The sequence below is a fragment of the Oncorhynchus mykiss genome, chromosome 16, assembly GCF_057628025.1.
Source record: "Oncorhynchus mykiss isolate SJ-2025 chromosome 16, ASM5762802v1, whole genome shotgun sequence".
Taxonomy (NCBI): Eukaryota; Metazoa; Chordata; class Actinopteri; order Salmoniformes; family Salmonidae; genus Oncorhynchus; species Oncorhynchus mykiss.
Window position 1 is genome coordinate 5,967,501 of NC_143037.1, and position 20,241 is coordinate 5,987,741.

The window sequence follows — 20,241 nt, forward strand, 5'->3', positions numbered from 1 at the left end:
TCTCTCTATATATCTCTAAGAGAGTGACAGATAGGTAGTGTGTCTCTCTCTCTCTCTATATCTCTAAGAGAGTGACAGATAGGTAGTGTGTCTCTCTCTCTATATCTCTATATCTCTGTCAGTCTCCAGCTCTAAGAGAGTGACAGATAGGTAGTGTGTCTCTCTCTATATATCTCTAAGAGAGTGACAGATAGGTAGTGTGTCTCTCTCTCTATATCTCTAAGAGAGTGACAGATAGGTAGTGTGTCTCTCTCTATATATCTCTAAGAGAGTGACAGATAGGTAGTGTGCTTTGCTCTGTGGTTGAACAACACGATCAATGCCTTGACAAAGGCAGGCAGAGAATAGAAACGCAATTGCTTATTGACAGAGAACTCAAAGTCTGAACAAATCAAAGTCTAAAAGACTACAGCTTAGAGCTTAGTGAGGAGAGACAGACTGAAAGAGAGGGATACACGAGAGAGAGATGGAGACAGAGGGAGAGAGAGAGACGGAGACAGAGAGAGAGAGACAGAGAGAGAGGGAGAAGGAAAGAGAGAAAGAGAGAGAGACAGAGAGGGAGAAAGAAAGAAAGAAAGAAAGAAAGAAAGAAAGAGAGAGAGAGAGAGAGAGGGATAAGGAAAGAGAGAGAGAGAGAGAGAGAGAGCGGGGGAGAGGAATGGAGAGAGAGAGACAGAGAAAGAAAGAAAGAAAGAGAGAGAGAGAGAGACAGAGAGAGAGAGTGACAGAGAGAGAGAGAGACAGAGAGCGAGAGAGGGAGAGAGAGAGAGGGAGAAGGAAAGACAGAGAAACAGAGGGACCTTGGGATTGATCTGAACCAGTGTGTGAACGTGTAATCATATTTAAACATTACTCAGATTGAAGTGTGTGTGCGTGTGTTTATGTGTGATTGTGCGTCTGTGTGTGCGTGTGTCTGTGTGCGTGTGTGACCTGTTCTTCCGCAGTAGGAGAGAAGACTGCTGTGTGGGTGACAGGTTGAGACAGATTCAGAATGACAGGTCTATTCTGGCCACCCTCTGGCCCCTGTGCTCTCCTCTCCTCCCTCTATCCACCCCCCTCTCCTCTCCTCTCCTCCCTCTACCCATCCCCCTCTCCTCTCCTCCCTCTATCCATCCCCCTCTCCTCTCCTCTCCTCCCTCTATCCATCCCCCTCTCCTCTCCTCCCTCTACCCATCCCCCTCTCCTCTCCTCTCCTCCCTCTACCCTTCCCCCTCTCCTCTCCTCTCCTCCCTCTATCCATCCCCCTCTCCTCTTCTCCCTCTATCCATCCCCCTCTCCTCTCCTCCCTCTATCCATCCCCCTCTCCTCTCTCTATCGATCCCCCTCTCCTCTCCTCCCTCTATCTATCCCCCTCTCCTCTCTCTATCCATCCCCCTCTCCTCTCCTCCCTCTATCCATCCCCCTCTCCTCTCCTTCCTCTATCCATCCCCCTCTCTTCTCCTCCCTCTATCCATCCCCCTCTCCTCTCCTCCCTCTATCCATCCAGTTTGGGCAGCCAGAAAATCTGACTGCTAATTATCTGAAAACCATTAGATTCTGTCCTCGTGCTTAGCTTGGGCCAGTCTGACTGCTAGTGATCAGAAGGTAATATCTCTGAGCTTAGCATGGGTTGGTTGCTATCGATGTCTCTCTGCAATCTCTCCTTCTGATAACGTTTAGTATGCAAAACATGTTCCTAACCAGGGAGGAAACGACCACAATTTCTGATGGCCTGGTTAACATCCTGGTCCAGTAGCCTGGCTAGTTGGGCACATTTTCTACTAGCCCAGTCTGAAACGTCCTATAGGCTAGCGGGCTAGCGGACTAGCGGGCTAGCAGACTAGCGGGCTGGCGGACTAGCGGGCTAGCAGACTAGCTGGCTAGCGGACTAGCGAACTAACGGACTAGTGGGCTAGCGGACTAGCGGGCTAGCAGACTAGCGGACTAGCGGACTAACGGGCTAGCAGACTAGCGGGCTAGCGGACTAACGGGCTAGCAGACTAGTGGGCTAGCGGACTAGCGGGCTAGCAGACTAGCGGGCTAGCGGACTAACGGGCTAGCAGACTAGTGGGCTAGCGGACTAGCGGGCTAGCAGACTAGCGGGCTAGCGGACTAGCGGACTAACGGGCTAGCAGACTAGCGGACTAGTGGTCTAGCAGGCTAGCGGGCTAGCTCAATTTCCACCCCTGTTACTGTCTAGTGGTAGATTAAGATTCTAACATGGTACAAAGAGCACCGTTAAGTTAACCAGTTAACCAGTTAACCACTTGACCAGTTAACCAGTTAACCAGTTAACCACTTGACCAGTTAACCACTTGACCAGTTAACCAGTTGACCAGTTGACCAGTTGACCAGTTGACCAGGTAACCAGTTGACCAGTTGACCAGTTGACCAGTTGACCAGTTGACCAGTTGACCAATTAACCAGTTGACCAGTTGACCAGTTGACCAGCTGACCAGTTGACCAGTTGACCAGCTGACCAGTTAACCAGTTGACCAGTTAACCAGTTGACCAGCTGACCAGTTGACCAGTTGACCAGTTAACCAGTTGACCAGTTGACCAGTTAACCAGTTGACCAGTTGACCAGTTAACCAGTTAACCAGTTAACCAGTTGACCAATTAACCAGTTGACCAGTTGACCAGTTGACCAGCTGACCAGTTGACCAGTTGACCAGTTAACCAGTTGACCAGTTGACCAGTTGACCAGTTAACCAGTTAACCAGTCAGTGTAAGAAAAGAAACGTCTCGGCATTGTGTTGTGATCCAACCAACGTTAGAGCTGAACCAGCCTGATGTCCTTTAGCAGAGGAGTAGACCGACACACACACACACACATCCAGCAGGGTACCAACTCACTCCATCCTTTTCGTCTCTAATTTCATGGCTATTGAATTCAGATCGCTATCGTAGACGAGACAGACAGATGTAGTTGATATCTACGTCTGAACATCAGGGACATTAACAATTTATTTAGATATATCAGAGCTACAACATGCAGGGAGAGGAAGGTCTGAATACACACACACACACACACACACAGAGAGAGACAACCATCTAATATGCTAGAGCCACAAGAAGTAGTGAAAGGGATAGCTGAACGACACACACACACACACGCGCGCGTTCGTGTGACGGAACGAGCTCAGCTAACAGAGGTGATGACACGGGATCTAAAGGCTTGAAGGCCAATCGTCTTCAGTCATGTCGTAACAGCCAATGACGATGCTGCTTTCTTTACTGATAGAGGAGTTCAAATGCCTGAGATACTTTCACGGATTTTTCTTTTGACAGAAAGTGATAGATTAGTTAAATGGTGTGTGGGTGTGTGTGTGTGGGTGTGTGTGTGTGGGGGTATGCGTGTGAAAGACGTGCGAGAGAAGGAGACAGGGAGACGGAGAGATAGGTATTTGTCTCTTTGTGTGAGTTTGTTATGGCCATGGGGAGAGGGAGCTGGGAAAGTACAGTACAGTCTTCCTCTCCTCTTCCTCTCCTCTACCTCTCCTCTTCCTCTCCTCTTCCTCTCCTCTTCCTCTCCTTTCCTCTTCTTCTCCTCTTCCTCTCCTCTTCCCCTTCCTCTTCCTCTCCCCTTCCTCTCCCCTTCCTCTCCTCTTCCTCTCCTCTTCCTCTCCTCTCCTCTTCCTCTCCCCTTCCTCTCCTCTTCCTCTCCTCTTCCTCTCCCCTTCCGCTCCTTTCCCCTTTTTCTCCTCTTCCTCTCCTCTTTCCCTTCCTCTTCCTCTCCCCTTCCTCTCCCCTTCCTCTCCCCTTCCTCTCCTCTTCCTCTCCCCTTCATCTCCTCTTCCTCACCTCTTCCTCTCCACTTCCTTTCCTCTTCCTCTCCCCCTCCTCTCCTCTTCCTCTCCCCTTCCTCTCCCCTTCCTCTCCCTTCCTCTTCCTCTCCCCTTCCTCTCCTCTTCCTCGCCTCTTCCTCTCCACTTCCTTTCCTCTTCCTCTCCCCTTCCTCTCCTCTTCCTCACCTCTTCCTCTCCTCTTCCTCTCCTCTTCCTCTTCCTCTCCCCTTCCTCTCCTCTTCCTCTCCTCTTCCTCTCCACTTCCTTTCCTCTTCCTCTCCCCTTCCTCTCCTCTTCCTCTCCTCTTCCTCTCCTCTTCCTCTCCACTTCCTTTCCTCTTCCTCTCCCCTTCCTCTCCTCTTCCTCGCCTTTTCCTCTCCTCTTCCTCTCCTCTTCCTCTTCCTCTCCCCTTCCTCGCCTCTTCCTCTTCCTCTCCTCTTCCTCTTCCTCTCCCCTTCCTCGCCTCTTCCTCTCCTCCTCCTCTCCTCTTCCTCTCCCCTTCCTCGCCTCTTCCTCTCCTCCTCCTCTCCTCTTCCTCTCCCCTTCCTCGCCTCTTCCTCTCCTCCTCCTCTCCACTTCCCCTCCCCTTCCTCTCCTCTTCCTCTCCACTTCCTTTCCACTTCCTCTCCACTTCCTCTCCTCTTCCTCTCCTCTTCCTCTCCAACCCTGCTCCCGGCTGTGTGCTGGCTTCAGCAATAGACTGTGTAGTAATGGTGGGCACCAAGGGGACTGAGCTGCTGCAGCTAACACAGCCTTTATGGGTGTTAGGGTCTCCCAGTAAGGAGTGGAAATGAGAGTGTGTGTGTGCGTGCGTGCGTGCATGTGTGTGTGTGTGTGTGTGTGTGTGTGTGTGTGTGTGTGTGTGTGTGTGTGTGTGCACTACAACCTGTCAACACCTTAAAGGTCTTTGTGACTCGGCTCAGTCAGGACATTCACACTATTACTACTGTCACGCACTCCGTCTGGCACACACACACACACACACACACACACATACACTCCCTTTCTCTAATGTCCTCTCTCCTCCCTCTAGTGAGTAACTAAGGCCTCCTGACCATGTTGTGTGTCTGTGTGACCCCCCCCCCCCCCCCCCCTCCAGAGAGCATCGACTACAGTGACGTGATTCCGGACTCGTTCTCCTTCGCCTCGGCAGAACCGCTCCCAGAGTTCCAGCTGGAACCGAAGGACGGGTTCATCGTCAAGAACCGACCCGTCCAGCTCCGCTGTAGAGCCGCCCCCGCCACGCAGATATACTTCAAGTGTAACGGAGAGTGGGTCAACCAGAACGATCATGTGACCAGAGAGAGCCTCGATCAGATCACGGGTACTAGAATTACACACGATTTCACCAGCCTTCACAGACACGGAAACATTCACAGATACAACAATCTCATTCACACCAGTCTCACATTAACGCTGAACTCACTTGTAAATTCTCCATAACTACGAGTTCCTATAGACTTTCAAACATACTGTACTCAAAACACTAACCCAAAACTCTGACTCAAAACTCTGACTCAAAACACTGACTCAAAACTCTGACCCAAAACTCTGACTCAAAACACTAACCCAAAACTCTGACTCAAAACTCTGACTCAAAACACTGACTCAAAACTCTGACCCAAAACTCTGACTCAAAACACTACCACTTTATATAATGTTTACATACCCTACATTACTCATCTCATATGTAAATACTGTACTCAATACCATCTACAGCATCTTGCCTATGCCGTTCTGTACCATCACTCATTCATATATCTTTATGTACATATTCTATATCCCTTTACACTTGTGTGTATAAGACAGTAGTTTTGGAATTGTTAGTTAGATTACTCGTTGGTTATTACTGCATTGTCGGAACTAGAAGCAAAAGCATTTCGCTACACTCGCATTAACATCTGCTAACCATGTGCATGTGACAAATAAAATTAGATTTTTTTTACTCAAAACACTTCTATTAATTCCTAAACATATGCTACCTCTCCCCCTCTCTCCCCTCTCTCCTCCCCTCTTTCTCCCCTCTTTTTCCCATCTCCCCTCTCTCCCTCTCTTTCTTCTCCCCTCTCTCCTCCCCTCTCCCCCTCTCTCCTCTCTCCCCTCTCTCTCCTCTCTCCCCCTCTCTCCTCTCCCTCTCTCTCCTTTCCCCTCTCCCCTCTCTCCTTTCTCCCCCTATCTCCTCTCTCCCCTCTCTCCTCCCCTCTCCCCCTCTCTCCTCTCTCCCGTCTCTCTACTCTCCACCTCTCTCCTATCCCATTTCTCCCCTTTCCCCTCTCCCCTCTCTCCTTTCTCCCCCTATCTCCTCTATCCTCTCTCCCCCTATCTCTCCTCTCCCATCTCTCCCCTCTCCCATCTCTCCCCTATCTCCCCTCTCCCATCACTCCCCTCTCTCCCCTCTCTCTCCCAGGCCTGGTGGTGAGGGAGGTGGATATCTCTGTATCGAGGACCCAGGTGGAGGAACTGTTTGGTCTGGAGGACTACTGGTGTCAGTGTGTGGCCTGGAGCTCTGCAGGCACCACCAAGAGTAGCCGCGCGTACGTCCGCATCGCATGTAGGTACTGTGTGTGTGTGTGTGTGTGTGTGTGTGTGTGTGTGTGTGTGTGTGTGTGTGTGTGTGTGTGGTGTGTGTGTGTGGTGTGTTTATCGATGTCACTTGTAAAATCCACTTCAATCAGTGTAGATGAAAGGGAGGAGACGGGTCCTTCTTCTTCTCCTTCTTCTTCTTCTCCTTCTTCTTCGTCTTCTTCTTCTTCTTCTTCTCCTTCTTCTTCTTCTTCTCCTTCTTCTTCTTCTTCTTCTTCTTCTTCTTCTTCTCCTTCTTCTTCTTCTTCTCCTTCTTCTTCTTCTTCTTCTTCTCCTTCTTCTTCTTCTTCTTCTCCTTCTCCTTCTTCTTCTTCTTCTCCTTCTTCTTCTTCTTCTTCTTCTCCTTCTCCTTCTTCTTCTTCTTCTTCTCCTTCTTCTTCTTCTTCTCCTTCTTCTTCTTCTTCTTCTTCTTCTTCTCCTTCTTCTTCTTCTTCTCCTTCTTCTTCTTCTTCTTCTTCTCCTTCTTCTTCTCCTTCTCCTTCTTCTTCTTCTTCTCCTTCTTCTTCTTCTTCTTCTTCTTCTTCTCCTTCTCCTTCTTCTTCTTCTCCTTCTTCTTCTTCTTCTTCTTCTTTGAAGCCTTGAGACCTGAATCGTGTTCAGAGGCCATTCAGAGGGTGAGGGGTCAAGACAAAAGACCAGGGTTGAAAGCGCCAGGCGCGCCGGTTGGAGTGTGTCAAGAACTGCAATGCTGCCGGGTTCTGGACTTTGTAGAGTCCATGTCTTGAGGAATTGAGGCTGATCTGAGTGAAAATGGGGGGGGGGGGGTCTTAATGTTTTGTCACTCAGTTACACGTTCTTCCTCACTTACACCTTCGACTGTGTTAACAGTTTAACTCTCTTGCCCCCCCCCCCCCCCCCTCTGCAGATCTGCGTAAGACCTTTGAGCAGGAGCCTCTGGGTCGAGAGGTGAGATTGGAGCAGGAGGTGTTGCTGCAGTGTCGACCTCCCGAGGGCATGCCCCCTGCTGAGGTACACTACCTGTGTGTGTGTGTGTGTGCGTGTGCGTGTGCGTGTGTGTGTGTCAAATCAAATCAAATGTATTTATAAAGGCCTTCGTACATCAGCTGATATCTCAAAGTGCTGTACAGAAACCCAGCCTAAAACCCCAAACAGCAAGCAATGCAGGTGTAGAAGCACGGTGGCTAGTTGTTTGTGTGTGTGTGTGTGTGTGTGTGTGTGTGTGCCCTGTCAGAGTTACCCATCTACCTTCTGCACACATCCTCATCATCACTCTTCATCCTCATCCTGAGTCTTGTCCTGTTTTTTTGTTTTTCAATCAATTCTTTTTTATTGCTTTTCAAACGCAAAACAATGAACAGGAAACAACAACAGAACTAGAATGAGATTCTGCTTCTATGGGAACAACAGACAGTGGCAGCTAAATCATCAGGGTTCCTCAAGTCTCATTCTGACTCTAGACAATCCTCTAGACAATCCTCTAGACAGACCTCCAGACAATCCTCTTGACAATCCTCTAGACAGAACTCTAGACAATCCTCTAGACATACCTCCAGACAAACCTCTAGACAATCCTCTAGACAGACCTCTAGACAATCCTCCAGACAATCCTCTAGACAATCCTCCAGACAATCCTCTAGACAGACCTCCAGACAATCCTCTAGACAATCCTCTAGACAGACTTCTAGACAATTATCTAGACAGACCACCAGAAAATCCTCTAGACAGACCTCTAGACAATCCTCTAGACAGACCTCTAGACAATCCTCCAGACAATCCTCTAGACAGACCTCTAGACAATCCTCTAGACAGACCTCTAGACAATGCTCTATACAATCCTCTAGACAATCCTCTAGACAGACCTCTAGACAATCCTCTAGACAATCCTCTAGACAATCCTCTAGACAGACCTCCAGACAATCCTCTTGACAATCCTCTAGACAGACCTCTAGACAATCCTCTAGACATACCTCCAGACAAACCTCTAGACAATCCTCTAGACAGACCTCTAGACAATCCTCCAGACAATCCTCTAGACAATCCTCCAGACAATCCTCTAGACAGACCTCCAGACAATCCTCTAGACAATCCTCTAGACAGACTTCTAGACAATTATCTAGACAGACCACCAGAAAATCCTCTAGACAGACCTCTAGACAATCCTCTAGACAGACCTCTAGACAATCCTCCAGACAATCCTCTAGACAGACCTCTAGACAATCCTCTAGACAGACCTCTAGACAATGCTCTATACAATCCTCTAGACAATCCTCTAGACAGACCTCTAGACAATCCTCTAGACAATCCTCTAGACAGACCTCTAGACAATCCTCTAGACAATCCTCTAGACAATCCTATAGACAATCCTCTAGACAGACCTCTAGACAATCCTCTAGACAATCCTCTAGACAATCCTCTAGACAATCCTCCAGACAATCCTCTAGACAATCATCTAGACAATCCTCTAGATAATCCTCTAGACAATCCTCTAGACAATCCTCCAGACAATCCTCTAGACAATCCTCTAGACAATCCTCTAGACAGACCTCTAGACAGTGTTAATGAGTATTTGCCGTGTGTTAATGAGTATTTGTCGTGTGTTAATGAGTCCACCCATGAGTTGTTTGTTTGTTTGTTCGTGTATTTGTGTCAGACATTTTATCTGAATGTCTTCCTCTCCCTTCTCCTCTCCCTTCTCCTCTCCCTTCTCCTCTCCTTTCTCCTCTCCCTTCTCCTCTCCCCCTCTCCCCTCCCCCAGGTGGACTGGTTGAAGAATGAGGACACCATAGATCCGTCTCAGGACTCTAACTTCCTGATGACCGTAGAAAATGACCTCATTATTAAACAGGCCCGTCTCTCTGACACGGCCAACTACACCTGTGTGGCACGCAACCAGATAGCCAAGAGACGCAGTAGTACCGCCACGCTTATCGTCTACGGTGAGGAGCAACACACTCTGCGTCTCATTACAAATCTCAACCAAAGCTGTTTAATACACACACGCAGAAATAAACACACACACACACACACACACACACACACACACACACATACACACACAAGATATTATTTTCTGTCAGTCTGACAGCGTCTCTCTCTCAGTGAGTGGGGGCTGGTCTTCGTGGACTGAGTGGTCGGAGTGTAATGCCCAGTGTGGGCGGGGCTGGCAGCGACGGACACGCAGCTGCACCAATCCTGCGCCTCTAAACGGGGGAGCCTTCTGCGAGGGCTCGGCTTTCCAGAGAGTCACATGTGTCCAGGTGAGAATGATTAACAGGTGTATGAACCACTCTGTGTCCAGGTGAGAATGATTAACAGGTGTATGAAACACTCTGTGTCCAGGTGAGAATGATTAACAGGTGTATGAACCACTCTGTTTCCAGGTGAGAATGATTAACAGGTGTAAGAACCACTCTGTGTCCAGGTGAGAATGATTAAAACCTCTCTGATCTCCCCATCCCGGATCCGGGATCGTGAATACAGACTCAAGCTCATTACCATAACGCAACGTTAACTATTCATGAAAATCGCAAATGAAATGAAATAAATATGCTAGCTCTCAAGCTTAGCCTTTTGTTAACAACACTGTCATCTCAGATTTTCAAAATATGCTTCTCAACCATAGGAAAACAATCATTTGTGTAACAGTAGCTAGCTAGCGTAGCATTTAGCGTTAGCATTAGCGTTAGCAATTAGCAGGCAACATTTTTCACAAAAACCAGAAAAGCATTCAAATAAAATAATTTACCTTTGAAGAACTTCAGATGTTTTCAATGAGGAGACTCTGTTAGATAGCAAATGTTCAGTTTTTCCTGAAAGATGATTTGTTTAGAGAGAGAAATCATTTGGTGCGTCACGTTTGGCTACCAAAAAAAAACGAAAATCCAGTCATCAATTACGCCGAACTTTTTTCCAAATGAACTCCATAATATCGACTGAAACATGGCAAACGTTGTTTAGAACCAATCCTCAAGGTGTTTTTCACATATCTCTTCGATGATATATCCTTCGTTGAAGTGTGCTTTCTGTCCTGAATCCCAGGAGATAATGACCGCAATTGAAGATTACGCACAAATTTAGACAAAGGACACCGGGCGGACCCCTGGAAAATGTAGTCTCTTATGGCCAATCTTCCAATGATATGCCTACAAATACGTCACAATGCTGCAGACATCTTGAAGAAACGACAGAAAGCACAGGCTCGTTCCTGGTGCATTCACAGCCATATAAGGAGACATTTGAAAACAGAGCTTCAGGATTTCTGCTCATTTCCTGTTCAAAGTTTCATCTTGGTTTCGCCTGTAGAATGAGTTCTGTGGCACTCACAGATAATATCTTTGCAGCATAATCGAGCATCTTTTCGTGACAAAATATTGCGCTTAAAACGGGCACGTTTTTTTATCCAATAATGAAATAGCGCCCCTATAGACTTAACAGGTTTTAACAGGTGTATGAACCACTCTGTGTCCAGGTGAGAATGATTAACAGGTGTATGAACCACTCTGTGTCCAGGTGAGAATGATTAACAGGTGTATGAACCACTCTGTGTCCAGGTGAGAATGATTAACAGGTGTATGAACCACTCTGTGTCCAGGTGAGAATGATTAACAGGTGTAAGAACCACTCTGTGTCCAGGTGAGAATGATTAACAGGTGTATGAACCACTCTGTGTCCAGGTGAGAATGATTAACAGGTGTAAGAACCACTCTGTGTCCAGGTGAGAATGATTAACAGGTGTATGGACATCAGACACAGAGTTTAACCTCATGCAAACTGTATTTATGACTCACAGATCAAGAAGACAAACATTACAAATTAAGCAGACTCTGTTATCCAAATACACTGTTATCCATATACTCTGTTATCCATAGACTCTGTTATCCATATACTCTGTTATCCAAAGACTGTTATCCATAGACTGTTATCTATATACTCTGTTATCCATATACTCTGTTATCCATATACTGTTATTCATATACTCGGTTATCCAAATACTCTGTTATCCATAGACTGTTATCCATAGACTCTGTTATCCATATACTCTGTTATCCATATACTCTGTTATCCATAGACTGTTATCCATAGACTGTTATCTATATACTCTGTTATCCATATACTCTGTTATCCATAGACTGTTATCCATAGACTGTTATCCATAGACTCTGTTATCCATAGACTGTTATCCATAATCTCTGTTGCACATAGATTGTTATCCATATACTCTGTTATCCATAGACTGTTATCCATAGACTGTTCTCCATATACTCTTTTATCCATAGACTGTTATCCATATAGTCTGTTATCCATATACTCTGTTATCCATAGACTCTGTTATCCATAGACTCTGTTATCCATAAACTCTGTTATCCATAGACTGTTATCCATAGACTGTTATCCATAGACTGTTATCCATAGACTGTTCTCCATATACTATTTTATCCATAGACTGTTATCCATATACTCTGTTATCCATAGACTCTGTTATCCATAGACTGTTCTCCATATACTCTTTTATCCATAGACTGTTATCCATAGACTGTTATCCATAGACTGTTATCCATATACTCTGTTATCCATAGACTGTTATCCATAGACTGTTATCCATATACTCTGTTATCCATAGACTGTTCTCCATATACTATTTTATCCATAGACTGTTATCCATATACTCTGTTATCCATAGACTCTGTTATCCATAGACTCTGTTATCCATAGACTCTGTTATCTATAGACTGTTCTCTGTATACTGTTATCCATAGACTGTTATCCATATACTCTGTTATCCATAGACTGTTATCCATATACTCTGTTATCCATAGACTGTTATCCATATACTCTGTTATCCATAGACTGTTATCCATATACTCTGTTATCCATAGACTGTTATCCATAGACTCTGTTATCCATAGACTGTTATCCATAGACTGTTATCCATATACTCTGTTATCCATATACTCTGTTATCCATAGACTGTTATCCATAGACTGTTATCCATAGACTGTTATCCATATACTCTGTTATCCATAGACTGTTATCCATATACTCTGTTATCCATAGACTGTTATCCATATACTCTGTTATCCATAGACTGTTATCCATATATTCTGTTATCCATAGACTGTTATCCATATACTCTGTTATCCATAGACTGTTATCCATAAACTCTGTTATCCATAGACTGTTATCCATAGACTGTTATCCATATACTCTGTTATCCATATACTCTGTTATCCATAGACTCTGTTATCCATATACTCTGTTATCCATAGACTGTTATCCATAGACTGTTATCCATAGACTGTTATCCATATACTCTGTTATCCATAGACTCTGTTATCCATAGACTGTTATCCATATACTCTGTTATCCATAGACTGTTATCCATAGACTCTGTTATCCATAGACTGTTATCCATAGACTCTGTTATCCATAGACTGTTATCCATATACTCTGTTATCCATATACTCTGTTATCCATAGACTGTTATCCATAGACTGTTATCCATAGACTGTTATCCATATACTCTGTTATCCATATACTCTGTTATCCATATACTCTGTTATCCATAGACTCTGTTATCCATATACTCTGTTATCCAAATACTCTGTTATCCATAGACTATTATCCATATACTCTGTTATCCATAGACTGTTATCCATAGACTCTGTTATCCATAGACTGTTATCCATATACTCTGTTATCCATAGACTCTGTTATCCATAGACTGTTATCCATAGACTGTTATCCATAGACTGTTATCCATATACTCTGTTATCCATAGACTCTGTTATCCATATACTCTGTTATCCATATACTCTGTTATCCATAGACTGTTATCCATATACTCTGTTATCTATAGACTCTGTTATCCATATACTCTGTTATCCATAGACTGTTATCCAAATACTCTGTTATCCATATACTGTTATCCATAGACTCTGTTATCCATAGACTCTGTTATCCATAGACTGTTATCCATAGACTGTTATCCATAGTCTGTTATCCATATATTCTGTTATCCATAGACTGTTATCCATATACTCTGTTATCTATTACTTTGTTATCCATAGACTGTTATCCATATACTCTGTTATCTATATACTCTGTTATCCATAGACTGTTATCCATATACTCTGTTATCTATATACTCTGTTATCCATAGACTGTTATCCATATACTATGTTATCCATATACTCTGTTATCCATAGACTGTTATCCATAGACTGTTATCCATAATCTCTGTTGCACATAGACTGTTATCCATATACTCTGTTATCCATAGACTATGTTATCCATATACTCTGTTATCCATAGACTGTTATCCATAGACTGTTATCCATAATCTCTGTTGCACATAGACTGTTATCCATATACTCTGTTATCCATAGACTGTTATCCATATACTCTGTTATCCATAGACTGTTATCCATATACTCTGTTATCCATAGACTGTTATCCATATACTCTGTTATCCATAGACTCTGTTATCCATAGACTCTGTTATCCATAGACTCTGTTATCCATATACTCTGTTATCCATAGACTCTGTTATCCATAGACTGTTATCCATAGACTCTGTTATCCATAGACTGTTATCCATAGACTCTGTTATCCATAGACTGTTATCCATATACTCTGTTATCCATAGACTCTGTTATCCATAGACTGTTATCCATAGACTGTTATCCATAGACTGTTATCCATATACTCTGTTATCCATAGACTCTGTTATCCATAGACTCTGTTATCCATATACTCTGTTATCCATAGACTGTTATCCATAGACTCTGTTATCCATAGACTGTTATCCATAGACTCTGTTATCCATAGACTGTTATCCATATACTCTGTTATCCATAGACTCTGTTATCCATAGACTGTTATCCATAGACTGTTATCCATAGACTGTTATCCATATACTCTGTTATCCATAGACTCTGTTATCCATAGACTCTGTTATCCATATACTCTGTTATCCATAGACTGTTATCCATATACTCTGTTATCCATAGACTGTTATCCATAGACTCTGTTATCCATAGACTGTTATCCATATACTCTGTTATCCATAGACTCTGTTATCCATATACTCTGTTATCCATAGACTGTTATCCATAGACTCTGTTATCCATAGACTGTTATCCATATACTCTGTTATCCATAGACTGTTATCCATAGACTCTGTTATCCATAAACTCTGTTATCCATAGACTGTTATCCATATACTCTGTTATCTATATACTCTGTTATCCATAGACTGTAATCCATAGACTCTGTTATCCATAGACTGTTATCCATATACTCTGTTATCCATAAACTCTGTTATCCATAGACTGTTATCCATATACTCTGTTATCTATATACTCTGTTATCCATAGACTGTAATCCATAGACTCTGTTATCCATAGACTGTTATCCATATACTCTGTTATCCATAAACTCTGTTATCCATAGACTGTTATCCATAGACTCTGTTATCTATATACTCTGTTATCCATAGACTGTTATCCATAGACTCTGTTATCCATAGACTGTTATCCATAGACTCTGTTATCTATATACTATGTTATCCATAGACTGTTATCCATAGACTCTGTTATCCATAGACTCTGTTATCCATAGACTCTGTTATCCATATATTCTGTTATCCATATACTCTGTTATCCATAGACTGTTATCCATAGACTCTGTTATCCATAGACTCTGTTATCCATAGACTCTGTTATCCATATATTCTGTTATCCATATACTCTGTTATCCATAGACTCTGTTATCCATAGACTGTTATCCATATACTCTGTTATCCATAGACTCTGTTATCCATAAACTCTGTTATCCATAGACTGTTATCCATAGACTCTGTTATCTATAGACTCTGTTTTCCATATACTGTTATCCATAGACTCTGTTATCCATAGACTCTGTTATCCATAGACTCTGTTATCCATAGACTCTGTTATCCATATATTCTGTTATCCATATACTCTGTTATCCATAGACTCTGTTATCCATATACTCTGTTATCCATATATTCTGTTATCCATATACTCTGTTATCCATAGACTGTTATCCATAGACTCTGTTATCCATAAACTCTGTTATCCATAGACTGTTATCCATAGACTCTGTTATCTATAGACTCTGTTATCCATAGACTGTTATCCATAGACTCTGTTATCCAAGCCTCTAACTCCTGATCTCTGACCCCTATAGTGGACGGAGGCTGGACGGACTGGGCCAAGTGGTCAGCGTGTGGGACAGAATGTACCCATTGGAGGAGCAGGGAGTGTCAGGCCCCCCCTCCCCGGAATGGAGGACAGCACTGTAGTGGGAGTATGATGGAGAGCAAGAACTGCACCGATGGACTCTGTACACGCAGTGAGTTACAGGGAGGGAGGGAGGGAGAGAGAGAGAGGGAGGGAGGGAGGGAGGGAGGGAGGGAGAGGGAGGGAGGGAGGGAGGGAGGGAGGGAGGGAGGGAGGGAGGGAGGGAGGGAGGGAGAGGGAGGGAGAGGGAGGGAGGGAGGGAGAGAGGGAGGGAGGGAGGGAGAGAGGGAGAGAGGCAGGGAGGGAGGGAGAGAGGGAGAGAGGCAGGGAGGGAGGGGGGGGAGAGAGGGAGGGAGGGAGGGAGGGAGAGAGGCAGGGAGGGAGGGAGGGGGGAGAGAGGCAGGGAGGGAGGGACGGAGGGAGAGAGGCAGGGAGGGAGGGAGGGAGGGGGGGAGAGAGGCAGGGAGGGAGGGAGAGAGGGAGAGAGGCAGGGAGGGAGGGAGGGGGGGAGAGAGGCAGGGAGGGAGGGAGGGAGGGAGGGAGAGAGAGGGAGGGAGGGAGGGAGAGAGGGAGAGAGGCAGGGAGGGAGGGAGGGGGGGAGAGAGGTAGGGAGGGAGGGAGGGAGGGAGGGGGGAGAGAGGCAGGGAGGGAGGGAGGGAGGGAGGGGGGGAGAGAGGCAGGGAGGGAGGGAGGGAGGGAGGGAGGGGGGGAGAGAGGCAGGGAGGGAGGGAGGGAGGGAGGGAGGGGGGGGGGGTGGAGAGGGGGAGAATACACATATGACCTGGGACAGATAACCAATCAGATTAACCAGAGGTGCTGTCCGTCATGATTTAGACCAATCAGATTAGCCAGAGGAGCTGTCCGTCATGATTTAGACCAATCAGATTAGCCAGAGGTGCTGTCCGTCATGATTTAGACCAATCAGATTAGCCAGAGGAGCTGTCCGTCATGATTTAGACCAATCAGAATAGCCAGAGGTGCTGTCCGTCATGATTTAGACCAATCAGATTAGCCAGAGGAGCTGTCCGTCATGATTTAGACCAATCAGATTAGCCAGAGGAGCTGTCCGTCATGATTTAGACCAATCAGATTAGCCAGAGGAGCTGTCCGTCATGATTTAGACCAATCAGATTAGCCAGAGGAGCTGTCCGTCATGATTTAGACCAATCAGATTAGCCAGAGGTGCTGTCCGTCATGATTTAGACCAATCAGATTAGCCAGAGGTGCTGTCCGTCATGATTTAGACCAATCAGATTAGCCAGAGGAGCTGTCCGTCATGATTTAGACCAATCAGATTAGCCAGAGGAGCTGTCCGTCATGATTTAGACCAATCAGATTAGCCAGAGGAGCTGTCCGTCATGATTTAGACCAATCAGATGGACCTGATTCATTCTGCTTCTCCTCTCAGTTGTTATTCGAACTGCCTTTTTTGAATTTTCTGAACTGAAGCGGCCAACCAGGTGGTACATCAGGATGATGCAGAGATGGAGCATAGACACACACACACACACACACGCAGAGGCAGAGAGAGAGCTGGGAAGACAAGTCTACCCTAGACAGATGTTCAGCAGTGGAGTTTGGGTTCACAAGTAGAAAAGACACGCCAACCGATAAACACACAGATGGGGGGGTCATGGTGATGGGAGGGTGGTGTGTGTGTGTGTGTGTGTGTGTGTGTGTGTGTGTGTGTGTGTGTGTGTGTGTGTGTGTGTGTGTGTGTGTGTGTGTGTGTGTGTGTGTGTGGTGCGTGCACAGGGGTGTGAAACTAAAGGAGAGCACAGAGTCGGAAGGAGTGCAGTGTGCAACGACACGAGAGAGGAGAGGAGGAGAGGAGAGAGGGATGAGGAGAGAGGAGGAGAAGAGGAGAGAGGGATGAGGAGAAAGGAGGAAAGGAGAGAGGGAGGAGGAGAGGAGAGAGGGAGGAGGAGAGGAGAGAGGGATGAGGAGAGAGGAGGAAAGGAGAGAGGGAGGAGGAGAGGAGAGAGGGATGAGGAGAGAGGAGGAGGGGGTGGAGAGGAGAGAGGGATGAGGAGGAGGGGGAGGAGAGAGGAGGATGGGAGAGAGGGATGAGGAGAGAGGAGGATGGTAGAGAGGGATGAGGAGAGGAGAGAGGGATGAGGAGAGAGGAGGAGAGGAGAGGAGAGGAGGGGAGGAGGAGAGGAGAGAGGAGGAGGGGGGAGGAGAGGGTGAGTCAGATTCATCCTGACAGCCAATGTGCAACTCCTGATGATCTGGGTAGAATCCTGCTGACAGCACATTACACACTCTCTCCACACACACACACACACACACACACACACACACACACACACACACACACACACACACACACACACTCTCTCTCTCTCTCTCCACACACAAACACACACACTCACACACACACACTCACAGACAAAGTACACACAGGCAGTGAGCTACAAACAGGAACTGAGACACACACACCAGACAGAAAGGAGACAGACAAGAGACAGACAGAGGAAGACAGGAGACAGACCGACAGGAGACAGACAGACAGACAGGAGACAGACAGAGGAAGACAGGAGACAGACAGACAGACAGACAGACAGACAGACAGACAGACAGACAGACAGACAGACAGGAGACAGACAGAGGAAGACAGGAGACAGACAGACAGACAGACAGACAGACAGACAGACAGACAGGACGCAGACAGACAGGGGGCAGACAGACAGGAGGCAGACAGACAGGAAGCAGACAGACCGGAGGCAGACAGGAGGCAGACAGACAGGAAGCAGACAGGAGCCAGACAGACAGGAGGCAGACAGACAGGAGGCAGACAGACAGGAGGCAGGCAGACAGGAGGCAGGCAGACAGGAGGTAGACAGGAGGCAGACAGACAGGAGGCAGGCAGACAGGAGGCAGGCAGACAGGAGGTAGACAGGACGCAGACAGACAGGAGGCAGGCAGACAGGAGGCAGAGAGACAGGAGGCAGACAGACAGGAGGCAGACAGACAGGAGGCAGACAGACAGGAGGCAGACAGGAGACAGGCAGACAGGAGGCAGGCAGACAGGAGGCAGACAGACAGGAGGCAGACAGACAGGAGGCAGAGAGACAGGAGGCAGGCAGACAGGAGGCAGACAGACAGGAGGCAGACATACAGGAGGCAGGCAGACAGGAGGCAGGCAGACAGGAGGCAGACAGACAGGAGGCAGGCAGACAGGAGGCAGGCAGACAGGAGGCAGGCAGACAGGAGACAGACATAAATTACTGCAATGAAAATTTATGATCTTCTGCATAATCAAATAACATTCAGCTCAGACACCCGTACATCCCCACAAGACACCAGGGGTCTCTTCAGACACCCATACATCCCCCACAAGACACCAGGGGTCTCTTCACACACCCAGACATCCCCCACAAGACACCAGGGGTCTCTTCAGACACCCATACATCCCCCACAAGACACCAGGGGTCTCTTCAGACACCCATACATCCCCCACAAGACACCAGGGGTCTCTTCAGACACCCATACATCCCCCACAAGACACCAGGGTTCTCTTCACACACCCAGACATCCCCCACAAGACACCAGGGGTCTCTTCAGACACCCATACATCCCCCACAAGACACCAGGGTTCTCTTCACACACCCATACATCCCCCACAAGACACCAGGGGTCTCTTCAGACACCCATACATCCCCCACAAGACACCAGGGGTCTCTTCACACACCATACATCCCCCACAAGACACCATGGGTCTGTTCACACACCCATACATCCCCCACAAGACACCAAGGGTCTCTTCACACACCCATACATCCCCCACAAGACACCAGGGGTCCCTTTACAGTCCTCAAGAACAAAAACGAATTCACAGCAACACACAGTATTATACAGAGACATGATCACATGGAACTACCTTCCATCTCATATTACTCAGCAAACAGCAAAATGACCTTTAAAAAACAGATTTAACAACATCTCATAGAACGACAGGGGCACTGTGAGGGGACACACACCAACACACACAGACACACATCAACACACACACACAGACACACACCAACACACACACACAGACACACACCAACACACACAGACACACACCAACACACACAGACACACACCAACACACACAGACACACACCAACACACACAGACACACTACCACACACAGACACACACCAACACACACAGACACACTAACACACACAGACACACATCAATACACACAGACATACACCAACACACACAGACACACACAGACACACACAGACACACACAGACACACTAACACACACAGACACACACCAACACACACAGACACACCAACACGCACAGACACACCAACACACACAGACACACACAGACACACCAATACACACAGACACACACCAACACACACAGACACACTAACACACACAGACACACACCAATACACACAGACACACCAACACACACAGACACACTAACACACACAGACACACTAAAACACACAGACACACATCAACACACACAGACACACCAACACACACAGACACACTAACACACACAGACACACCAACACACACAGACACACACCAACACACACAGACACACTAACACACACAGACACACACCAATACACACAGACACACCAACACACACAGACACACCAACACACAGACACACCAACACACACAGACACACCAACACACACAGAC

The 20,241-nt window shown here is 46.4% G+C and overlaps 1 protein-coding gene across 1 annotated transcript in view; it reads left to right on the plus strand.

Annotated features, from left to right (window-relative positions):
* LOC110512585 (netrin receptor UNC5B) overlaps positions 1 to 20,241 on the plus strand; it is a 161,039-nt gene that overhangs the window by 108,446 nt on the left and 32,352 nt on the right. The window contains 7 exon segments of the mRNA XM_090201805.1: positions 4,867 to 5,091; positions 6,175 to 6,318; positions 7,216 to 7,319; positions 9,067 to 9,247; positions 9,411 to 9,560; positions 9,709 to 9,732; positions 15,522 to 15,686. Coding sequence (XP_090057931.1) covers positions 4,867 to 5,091; positions 6,175 to 6,318; positions 7,216 to 7,319; positions 9,067 to 9,247; positions 9,411 to 9,560; positions 9,709 to 9,732; positions 15,522 to 15,686 — 993 coding nt within the window.